The 12,155-nt window shown below is 38.2% G+C and overlaps 1 protein-coding gene across 1 annotated transcript in view; it reads right to left on the bottom strand.

The window, feature by feature from the left end:
• Positions 1 to 7,899: 7,899 nt before the first annotated feature.
• The window catches only part of LOC108897210 (WD repeat-containing protein 7), an 84,174-nt gene continuing 79,918 nt past the window's right edge, over positions 7,900 to 12,155 (bottom strand). Inside the window, 1 exon segment of the mRNA XM_051072757.1 lies at positions 7,900 to 11,414. Within this exon segment, the coding sequence (XP_050928714.1) occupies positions 11,211 to 11,414 (204 nt within the window). The 3' untranslated portion in view covers positions 7,900 to 11,210.

The raw sequence follows: 12,155 nt of genomic DNA, 5'->3' as shown, positions 1-12,155 counted from the left end.
AATTGGTCAAAAAATGTCATAGTATAGTAATGGCATGTCAAAAATGGTCAAAAAATGTCATAGTATAGTAAATGGCATGTCAATAAGTAAAATGGTCAAAAAATGTCATAGTATAGTATGGCATCAAAAACATCAAAAAATGTCATAGTATAGTAAGGCATGAAAAATGGTCAAAAAATGTCATAGTATAGTAAGGTGTCAAAAATGGTCAAAAAATGTCATAGTATAGTATGGCATCAAAAACCATCAAAAAACTGTCATAGTATAGAAAGGCGTCAAAAATGGTCAAAAAATGTCATAGTATAGTATGGCGTCAAAAATGGTCAAAAAATGTCATAGTATACTAAGGTGTCAAAAATGGTCAAAAATATGTCATAGTATAGTATGGCATTCCATTATTTTTATATAGCAAATTAATTCTATTATTACACATTTGACTTAGACGTCTCTGTGGTCATCGACAATGTCTCTATGATTGCAGGCCGTTGAATCAGTGACCCCAGTCTCTGCCGATTCTTGCGCAGGTCTCTAGGAGTCAGGGACAATGTTTCTGATCATGGACAATGTCACGGTGATCATGGACGACATCTCAGCAATTGTGTACCGTGTTGTGAGACCTGGAGGAAATCAAAGAGAAACATATCAAGGAAAATGATCAATACATCATCATCATCAACAGTTAACCATGAAAACACAGATAAATATAATAATGTATAGATAAGTATTTGGGAAAAAAGTAAAATGATGATTAAATGCATGTCTAACAGCTAATCACTGAAGCAGTCATGGATGTTACTGTGAACTACACAACAATAATAAAAGCTACCAGTTAAGTCTATTTTTGAATGCAGGATTTTAACTTGTGTTGTTTATTATACTTCAGTAAAAAGTCTGAGTATTTCTTCCACCACAAACTGTCACATACAGAATCATTATTTCACATTTCAACCTTCAACCTTTTAATACCAAGGTTTGAGCTGGGATTTAACCAGTGACACTAAAAGAAAAAACTGAAAGTGATTGCTGACATTAATAATTCAGCTCATCAACACATTTTTTAAAAACTGGGTAAATGTTTCAGACACATACCTGTTGGTGTGTAAGGTGATGTTGGTGTCTCTGTCCAATCTGCAGCAGCTGAACAAATATACCTGGAAAACACAAGTACAACACATGAAACACTGATTAACACACTCAAAGAAAATAGCAATGGAAACTTTTTACCACTAAAGCCCCACACAGTGTAGGAGAACACAACAGTGAAAACTAAACACCAAAGCCTTGACAATTACAAATAAAACCTGACTGACCTAAAACAGAAATGGAATGTAAAACATCTGAAAGAATAACTTTGACTTTAAAAGCTTAAAGTTTGGTGTAATGATTTCTAACTAATCTCAGCTAACTAATCACTAGGGGTGGGACCAGATCCCCTATATCAATAAAATGTATTTACCTTGTTGATCATGTAACATCTCAGTGTCATCCTCTGGGTTCTGACTCATGGAGATCCAGCGAGGCCTCTGAACCATCTGTGAGTCTTTATCCATCATCTCTGGACCATCCTCTGCTCTCGTAGACGTCTCTCTGATAACTAGAGGAGTCTGCACACACAACAAAACCATTATTAAACTCTTGTAGCAGTAAGGTTGTGTTGCAGCTGTGAATCACACAGCACTTGGGATGAACAGATTTTTAAGAAAGAGAGGATGGATTTTAAAAGAATAAAATACATTGGCTGCTCCACAGTGGTTTTACTGATACTGGGTCTACCTGCCAATTTTGTTTTAGAACAAAATTCAATATATGAGGCAACAATCATAGTATTATACAAAAACCACAATATCCCACAATAATGAAATAATTCTATTTTTTTCTGTATAAAATAATTTCAGTAACAGAATTCAATAAATTTAAAATAAGCCTCATGACTACGTACTAGAAATTCTTTATTGTAATATATCTGAAGGTATTACAACTCATTCTCCAGATAAAGGATGAATTAATATGATGATTGAATGATGATTTACTAACTAAGCTAACATCATGTATAAGGGATGATCTGAAATCAATACAAGGTTACAAAGAAAAATAAAATGACCACAAAGCAATAAACTTAAGATGGAAAATGATGGAAAACAACCACACTCAGACAAAAAAAACGGACCATAAATAGATAAAACAACCAGGGAGAGATGCAAAATGATCACAAGATACTAAACCATAACAAAAAGACTTAAAATGAACAGGATGGGATACAAGACGACGACACAAACCTACAGACTATGAAGAGATACCCACTGTGTTAGCATTCATTCATGTTAGAGACCCACAACTCATGCCAGGGACGCCTCAGTCACAGAAACACAAACACAAACACACTCTTACCCACACAATAAACACGAATGAAAACGGTCAGAATGCCTTATTTTGGAACCAAAAAATACCACTGTAAGAGAAGGCTAAGGCTAAGGCTAATGCTAAGGCTAGTGCTCGCTGCTAAGTAGCTGGCTCGTTAGCTTACCTTCGCCCCCCAGGTGTCCTCAGCGTCCAGCCTCACAAAAACAAATCCGAAGCTGGTTTTATCATCTGCACTTCAGTTTCTCACAGTGGTAACAAGCCACAGCAACGAAGCGACTCAGGATGTTATTTCTACACCGTATTTTCACTCGTTTTACCGGCGTTGCTTGTCCTCTGTTTTGCTCAGCTCTCCTCGGCGTACTTCCCGTTCAGTGACGACACACGCCAAGACACGCGCTGATTGGCTGCCTGATTCTGCCCCGCCTCGAAGTCGCTTCTGATTGGTCACAATTACTGTAAACAGTACAGATACCCCCGGAATTCCAGAGAGAAGCAGGTAGTTATGGGACATAAAACAAATGGGAATCTTACTGTAATGTCGAGTTGAAAGTGTATTAAGTTTTACATTATATAGATTATATGTCTTACAAAAAATATAAATTAATAAACAAATAATTTTGCGTGTTTAAAGTAAACTTCCCCCATTTTATTACATATTTAGTGTTTATAATTGGTCTTTCTGTTTCTGTGTGTGTATTTTAAAGTATTGTGTCTTCTTCTAAGCCGAAAGCTACCAACAAAATTTCATTATGTGCAAGCATAATGACAATAAAGAATTCTTGACTCTTCTTGATTCTTGATTTTTTGTTTTTGAAAGCTGAGCTTTTAAGGTAACTGAAGGATTCAGTTTCATAATAATTACCTCTGTCAATATTCCTGGTTCTGGCTTGGTAAACTTGTTTTTCTCTGACAGCTGAGGGATAGAAGGTGATGCCACAGGTGCAAGAAGTGAAACATCTGCACACAACATAAGTTTTTCTCCTGAACATGAAGAAGTTTCTTTACTATAAATAACAAGGTCATTCCACAGTAATCAGAAAGAGGTTTGTGCTACGCTCGATGGAGAAAAGCCTTCACACCAGCTGATGAAAGGAATTAAGAGAAGCAGAGGGAAGGAATGCGGCCTAAATTTGCTGCATAAGTAATTTTTGATCAATATGTAACATTAGAAAGTTTGTTCTTTGAGGCTCTGGTACCTTTCATCAAAAGACGAGAGGAGTTAATCACTATGGGGTCAGAACGCTGCAAAAAGAGACAAAGTACAGAAGCATGATGTTTTAAGAAAACAATATAAACAGTTAAATTCACTAGTTACTTTGTACATTCAGATTTTACATTAAAAGTACAGGATCTTTAACTTGTAATGGGGTAGTTTCTAACTTAGTTATAGACCAAACTCTCATCATTGGTGATGATCCTCAACATGGAAGTTGGTTGGAAGTACTTATTTTAAAGGAGCAATATGTATTGTTTTGGTTTTGTTGTAACGGTAACAGATTATATTATTCTTATTTGAAAACATAACTAATTGATGATTACTTGAATTGGAAATTTAGTGCGTTACATTATTCATTAATGTTAATTTGTAGCACTTTAACCCCAACACTGCAAATAACCTGAAGGACTTGTCGAGCATCCAAAACCAAAATTCTATGCAATGGACGTTCTAGTTGTCAACTGGGCTCTAATGTGACCTGTGACCCCACAAACTGATGCAGTTAGTTAATGATGCTCCTTGGTTACCAAGTCCAATCAAAAATAAAAACATGTCTGCGATCTCATCACTTTTTAAAGTGTATTCAAACAATCTCTGATCTCCTCATCTCGTTAAAACACCATACACACTGCTTCCCTCTCCAATCCCAGAAACCCTTGCGTCTTAACAGCCTTTAGTAACCTTAAGCCCACTCTAAGCTGCAGCGTGGCTCAACACTGAATTGATAATTGAAAAGTAAAGCGGCGGCGATTAATTTTTGACAGCGTTGTGGTTTTAAAAGACGGCGGCCCCTCCTCAAGCGCCGGGGCCCCCACAGACTTCTGCAGTTGATGTGAGAAACCCCGGTGAATCAAAGCTGAGGCGGGGCGTTCAGGGGGGTTTCTATCCTCCATCCTTCCATCCCTCCATCGCTCCGCTGGATTTTAATGCCTACCTGAGGGACCGAAGGGGAGGGAGGCGAGGGGAAGCCGAGGTTCTCTGACTCCACGTCAATACTTTCTCTCTCCAGCTGAGCAGAATCACAGCCTCTCTGCTCTTAACTAATCGAAATCTAAACCCCCCTCATCTCCCTCCTCTTCCTCTCCATCCTCACTAACTTTAGCAACAAACTCCAAGCTTGTCTGAGCTAAACACACATATTGTCCTGTTTTTGATCTCCTCTTCGCTCCACACTTAACATCGACTTTCTTTCCCTATTTTCTTTTAAACGTTGACACCGGAGGACTTTGTCCCACGTTTAAGTATGCGCAGATACTTTCTCAGGATTAAAGGGAACTTAGCAGGTTGAAGGCTCTGATGTTGAAATGTGTCAGGAGGCTCAAGGAAAAGATGCGAGTGGATAAGTGGACGACTTAAAACTGTTTGTAGGGATAAAGATTTGTAAGGCTGTGGGGAGAAGTTCAAAACACAGATGTTGATATGAAAAAAAACTCCAGATGACAGTTAAGTAAGAACAGAGGCATGAAACTAAAGAACTATTCCAATGTGTTACCATGTGTATATCATGGTCCTGCTGACCATTTTCCCATGGATTATGGTAACAGACGTGTCTCTTCAGTCCACCAAGTATGAAGTTGGGAGATAAGTTGAGGTGGACAGTGTACATGCAAAGCTCAGGACTTTGGATAACAGATATCACTTATTTATTGTCATGTCCTAATGGACAGGACAAGACAAAAATATCTATTTTTAATCAAATAGTTAATTCATATAATGTTTTTTGCATTTGTTTTTCATTATATTAATATTATTTTACATGTATTTGTATTGTATTTTATTAATAATATTCAACTATGTTAACCTTAAAATTTTACATGTATAAAACATGTAAAACGAAAGGCTTACTTAAAGACAAAGTTTGAAACTTGGTGTTGTAGCTGTATCTGGGTCGTCTCATATGGTTTGTTCCCTACAAACATTTGCTGATCAAATATTTTTTCGGTGTTTTTTCCCCTTAAAACTTTCTCCCATCCAGCTGTGAGATCGTATCGATTATAAACAACCGCAGATCTTTTGATAATCTTTTTATCTTGAGAAAAAAAGGAAAGAAAAAACACTTGCAGCTGAAATGCAGGAACTTTTGGGAACATCAATAATGGATAAATACACAAACTGGAACAACATGACTTTCTGATCTCGACAAAACTTTCACCAGAGCAACTTAAACATACAACAAAATTATTTTACTGCTGTTTGGGAAAAACACCTCAGCTTAAAAAAAATGAGCGAGGGAGGAAAAAGTGGGGCTTTCTGATTAATTTCAGAATAAAAGCTAGGGAGTCACTTAAATCCTTGTTTGACTTTCACAGGAAGTGAACGAGCTCAGGAGAAACTGTGGATTAATTTCTTTGAGAAGGAAGAAGGCACAAAAGGAAAGAGGAGAAGATGAAAGAAAGAAATGGAGAAGGGTGAAGTGACAAGGTGGAGAAAGAGAGAAAATGGTAAAGGAGATACAGTCAATGGACGACAACAACAAATACAATAAAATAGAGGAAAATTTCCTGAAGATCCACGTCTTTGAGTCTCAGGTCTACAACCATGCCAGCTAGTTGTGTTTGGTTACCTGGCTGGGTGAAGCTAAAACACATAAAAGTTGGAAAAAAAAAATAGAAGCCTAGACGGATCTGGTTTTACAGATTAACTGGAAGAGCAGAGCTGCTGTACAGGGGTTTATACAAGCATCATAATTAATTTAAGAAGTCATAACTTTGTTCACCACTTCTGGTAGTGTGACTGTGACAGGACCTGTGTGGGTGGTGCTGTATTTTCAGGTGGGTTTTGGTCCAATTTAAAAGTCCAGGGATGATTTCTAACTAACTTCCCAAAGTTAGTTTTCAAACTTTTCAAAGGTCTGCAGGTTCTGTGTGGAGGAACTGAGGTATGAACATGATCCGGTATTGATGGGGTTCATACTGAGGACTGATTAAAGACAGAAGAGAGGAGCAGGGAGTAAAAAGAGAGAGGAAAAAATGAGGTTAGAGAGCAAGTGACGAACAGAAAAATAATAACAAGAGGGTGTTTCTGGATGGAGCGGTTGAGAGGTCAAAGGTCAAAGTCTCCTGGAGGTTTAATCTACAGCAATGCATCATATACTTCACTCTTAATATTTAATACTGAGGTTAAAAGTGAATTATTGAGCACACTGTTAACTTTACATGTAGAACTTTAATCATTACTCACCTAATCTAAAAAAAATATTTTAAATTGAATTAGATGAAAACATGAAGCTCGATTCAAACATCAGACAGATGGAAACAGAAACCGTCCAGAAGTTAAAGAGACGTGAGATTAAAGGAAGAGATTGATCTGATTCTCTGTGATCAAAGACTTGATCAAAGAGAGTATTTAATTAGACAGTAATCTATTTTAGGTGAAGAACATATTATGATTTTTTTCACTCTTCTAAGTTTAAAGTTAAGTTCCTGTTTGTTTAATACAATTAAATTATCTCTATATGGTAGTTTTTATTTGTGTCTACCATGAGGGATATACAGGAAACTCTGCATGGGAGTAATTATGTTACCTAGTGTTTACATAGCATTACCATTTGTAATTTTATCTCACTGATATCAGCCTTTAACTGTTTACTGTTCACTCTCCTGCAGCTGCATCAGAGCTGAATTAAGTTACTGCTAATGCAAAGCCAACATTTCCTACTGCTGCTCCACGTTGAGAGCATTAAACTGCCTGACCACAATGTTGCTTTTATTGTGAAGCAGCCACAGGAAATGCAATGGGTTGTCATCAAGATTGCCTGACTGCCACTGATCATCAAAAATTGCGTCTACAAACCAAGTCTCACACTCAAGCTTTGTTTCTTCTCTTAGCTCACAGTTTGTTTGGCTGTGTTATAAACAGATACAGGGTGCCATCAAAAAGTTCTGAGACTGTTCCTGTTGCATGGGGTGAAAATGCGTATGCAACAACTTTTGTGAGTAAATATTCCACATTATGTTGTGTGATCAACATCTGGACCTGTGTTAAGAGTTTTTCTGATCACTCGCAGGTGTGCATTTGCGATTTAGTCATGGAGCAGAAGCAGCAAGGATTTATATCAACCAGCCCTCATGTGAAGATTCATTACTGGTGATGAGAGTTGGGTCTACGGCTACAACCCAGAGACCAAACCACAGTCTCCCAGACTGAAGTGGCATGTTGTACTCAATGTTTTCTTATTTATTCGCAGGGTTGTGTACGATAGATTTGTCCTCCACAGTCAGACGTCAACACTGAGTTCTACTAGACTGTAGAAGGTTTTGGTTGCATTAACACAATCGTCACTCTCCATCCTCCCTACTATCAAAACAAAACAAGGGGACAGATTTTTGACACCTGCTTTCTTAGTTTCATCTTTTATTGGACACAAAGTCAACAACAACACATTTCAACACATTTATGTGATGTGCAATAGATTCAACCTGCGCTGTGTTACATTGAGGAAAGCTTGTATACATGCACTACATCTCACACACACTCACACACACACTCTTAAATATCTAGACTGAGTTTTCTGTACCTATAAACAATAAATATATAATCACATCAAAACTAAATAAGAAGAAAAATGCAGATTTCATTCAGAAATTGTTTGCTGTTAAACTAAGAAAGCAGACACCTCTTAAAACACGTCATTGCACAACAGACATGATGAAAACTGAAGGAATTACTTTGTTTTTTAAAGACTGAAGCTGAAAAAGCTGCTTCACCTGTTGAACTTATTAGGAAACAAGAAAAGGAAGAGGAAGGAAGAGAAAAAATGTTTCTCTCATGTCGAAATTATTCTTTAAGATGCATTTTATGAGTGTATCAAATGCTGAAAACCTGCAGTTTTTGGACACGTTTTCAGTAACTGCACATCATGTTTTTCCTGTTGTACTTGAAGAAAAACCACAAGGTTCTTTTAAGACATTTCGGTTCACTACCTTCGCTGAAGAACCTTCTTTTTCTGGGTGGGTGACCTGATCTTCCTCGCTTGTTACTTACTCTTCAGCTCTTCCTCTCTGCCTTCTTTATTTTTCTCACCTTCCCTCCCCCAAGAGGCTGCCAAAAACATATTTTCTCAAACTGTTAAGAGCGGTGGAGAAAACGTAAGATCAAGATCTCAAAGCTGTCTGGACCTGCTGGACTTGACATATGTGTGTGTTTATGTGAGTGTGTTCGTGTGTTTTCAAAAACCCGTCTGACGAGCTGAAGAAGAGAGGAAGAACTTGTGAAAAGCTTTGACACGCTCGGGTTTACAGGTGTGTAACGGTGTTAGAAGCTTTCTGACAGCACTAATGAAACTGACAGGAGATGGAGGAAGGAGAGGAGGGAGGACAGAGGAGAGGAGAGAAAGAGAAGGAAGAAGCAAGTGAAGTGTGCTTCAAACCCAAATTTTGCGAACATGTGAGTCACAAAAAGTAAAAATAAAAACATCTAAATGCAGTGTGATAATGGCAGAAAACTGTCACCTTATAAATATCATATCTGTATTTATACTTGTATATATTTCTCTCTCTGCATAAAACTCTAAAACAACATTTTAAAGCAAGAGGGTCCTCACTGATAGTTAAGATATAATGTGCAAAAACATGTCAACTGTAAGGAGTAGCACTGGAAGCCGTCCAGTTCAGATTATGTGGTCAAAAACGTAGAGATGCACCTGAAAAAAGGTGACATCATGGTTTCATTCCTACATCACTGAAGCAAGATGAGGAGAAAAACCACTTTAGGTCCACAAAAACAAGATGTTCAGTTGCTGTTAAGTTTCTTTTTAAACAGATCACAGCTGTTAGCATTCCTCATAAGAAGCAATGGGTATGGTTAGTGTCAGGCTAACAAGCTACTTCATGCCTTGTTGCACCTGCTTTATAAGGAATGTTTATAACATTTAAGAGAAGAAAAAGACTTCGAAGTCATTAAAAACCCATGTACATCTCTGATAGCCAGCCAGGAAACTCTGAAAATATCAAGAATTATACACAGAGTTTGGTGTTTTTGTTGCACTGACAGCACTTCCTGCTGCAGAAGCCGGGGATCATGGGTAATACACTGTTTGGCCCAAGTAAAATACAGTAAATAATATGTAATTTTGCAAGTAACTGATGATTAAAACTCAAATGTGAAAATATAATGTTTTAAATTGACTTAGAAGAGATATTTGCTCGTGTGAAGAACTAGTCAGTGCCAGGCAGACAGTCACATTAGCCACAATAAATACACAAAACAGGATCGACACTCACTGTACAACGCTCACCAGGCTACATTACACAGCAAGTCTGATGATATATATACTGTATACTGTATGTACACATTTATAGCTAGAGATTCCTCCTTCAAAAAGTCAGATGGGAGCAGGTTGAATGACAAGAAGAAGAGCAATCGTCACATCTATCAGTATTATATGAGGTGTCATCGTCTGCAAAGAAACACACAATTAACCCAAAAAACAGAAGTGAGGGGTAAAATGAGGCAAGAAAAGAGGCAGCTGCTCTTTTCATTCAACTATACAAAACTTCAGGGAAGTTTTTACATCCTCAGAGATGTGTTCAGACTACATGCAAAGTGAAATCAAGGAAAGGAAAAATTACCAAATTCATGTTGAATAATTATTAAAATATCTTTCACACCTTTCTGGCCAAGTAGTTCGTAGCCACTAAACTGAGGCAAAGTCTCCTGTTTGATTTCTGATGTTAAATTGATTCTAGTAGCAACCAGAGCCAGGACACGCTATGCTTTAGTTTGTGTCCTCTGGTGAACTTTTACATATCTGGGATGAGCCCCGCTGCAATCATGCTTTTAGTCTGAAGTGAGAATGTGTGTTTAACAGTGTAAACACACACACACATTTCTGCATGAAGCTCAGAGAGGATGGAAAAGCTTCCAAGTTGTCACAAAAGTAAAAGCAAGCCTCTTACTGAGGTCAGGCAAGAGGGCAAGGGAGAATATCTCTCTACCAGAAATGATTCATTCCAGCAATGAAAACTAAAAGATATTCCTTTTAGGTTGTTTCACTCCTTGACTACCAAAAAACTCTGATACAAAAAGCAGAAAATGAGAAAAAAATGGTTCAAGATAGAATCATTTTGAGTCCCTGTGTTAAATCCATGTTCCAGTCATTGTTTCTGCAAAGTAAATCCACAAATACCTGCAATAAGTTTCAAACATTTAATAATAAGATTCTGAAATAAACTAAAATCCAGGTGGGAAGCCAAATGGCTGCAAGTCAGAGACTGACTTTAAACAGCGACAGTTTGGACCCAAAATGGCCACCGCAAGATGGCAACAGAGGAGTTCTTTGACGAGCGGCATAAACAGGAAATAAATAGGAATGAGAGGAAGGTGTAAATAACTAAAATACATCAATGCAGTTTAAAATGTAAACAAGCCTTCTATCACAGCCTTTAAATACATTAGGGTGATTATCACTAAGGGAGATAAACCACAGGAGTCCAGTCCAAACCTGGACCTGGGCTGGGTTGAAACTGTACTATCCGTCTCGTTCTCTTAACTCACAATTACATTTTGGGAGCTAAAATTAAAGTGACCAGTGAGTGAATCTACACTGCAGCTTTTCAGATTCTGCCTCAGAGAGAGAGAGAAAAAAAAAAAACAACCTAAAAACAGGTGCAGGTCTGTTAGACACAGATCTGGTTTAGACCATGAAGCGGTGTTCCTTGCCGTCATGGGCCATCAGGATGACATTGCGGTTGGAGGTCCAGATGAGACGGGCAAGCTTCAGGTGGTTCTGGGAGCCCGGGGACGCGGGCTGCACCGGGGGAACCTGGTAGGTCTTAATGCAGCGGAGCTGAGGGGCTGAGTTCAGCATCCCAATGCTGCCCAGCAGACTGGTGTTCATCTAAGGAGGGTTACATACATTATTCACTGATCAAGCAATAATCAATACTGAACACACTGAAATGTTCTGAGTTTCAGCTCAAACACTCTAACAGATGGAGGCAGTGGTATTCCAGCAGCTCCTGCGTCCTGCTCGGTAAAATTCCTGTTTTTGTCAATGGAGTCTGGTAGAGATATATAGTGATGTTTCTGGTTAAACTAAAAGGATCTTCCTCTTTAATAAAAAGCTCTGTCTCTGTAGGAATCCTATCATAATGTTGTCAGACACTTATAATAACAATCTGAGCCTGTTGGTGACAAAAACAAAAACCTCAGTGGACGTACTTTGACATTCTTGATCAATACTGGACACAGATTTTTGTCCCTATCAATCATTTAAACCCAAAAACATGGGAAAATAAAGACCAGGTTCAAACCAGAGTTACCTTTTGATACCAGTTTTTTGTTTTTAAGTTGATATTATGTGGATAGATGTGGTGAAAAATAAGTTATTAAACGTGTTGGTGAGAAAACGTCGTCACCAGTTCCTGTTAGTGATGAACCTGATGGATCCTCTGAGTTTAACCCGTGAAGCTTCAGTCGCTGCCGAGTCTGAAACTGGACACAGCTACAGTGTGTGTGTGTGTGTGTGTGTTGGAAACACACAACAACTAGAAACTCTATCGTTTCCTGAGACGACACTGCCCCTCCCTCACACACACACACACACACACACACACACAGGCAGACACACACACCGACA

This window comes from Lates calcarifer, linkage group LG9, assembly GCF_001640805.2.
Source record: "Lates calcarifer isolate ASB-BC8 linkage group LG9, TLL_Latcal_v3, whole genome shotgun sequence".
Classification (NCBI taxonomy): Eukaryota; Metazoa; Chordata; class Actinopteri; family Centropomidae; genus Lates; species Lates calcarifer.
This window is presented reverse-complemented; position numbering and strand designations above follow the sequence as displayed.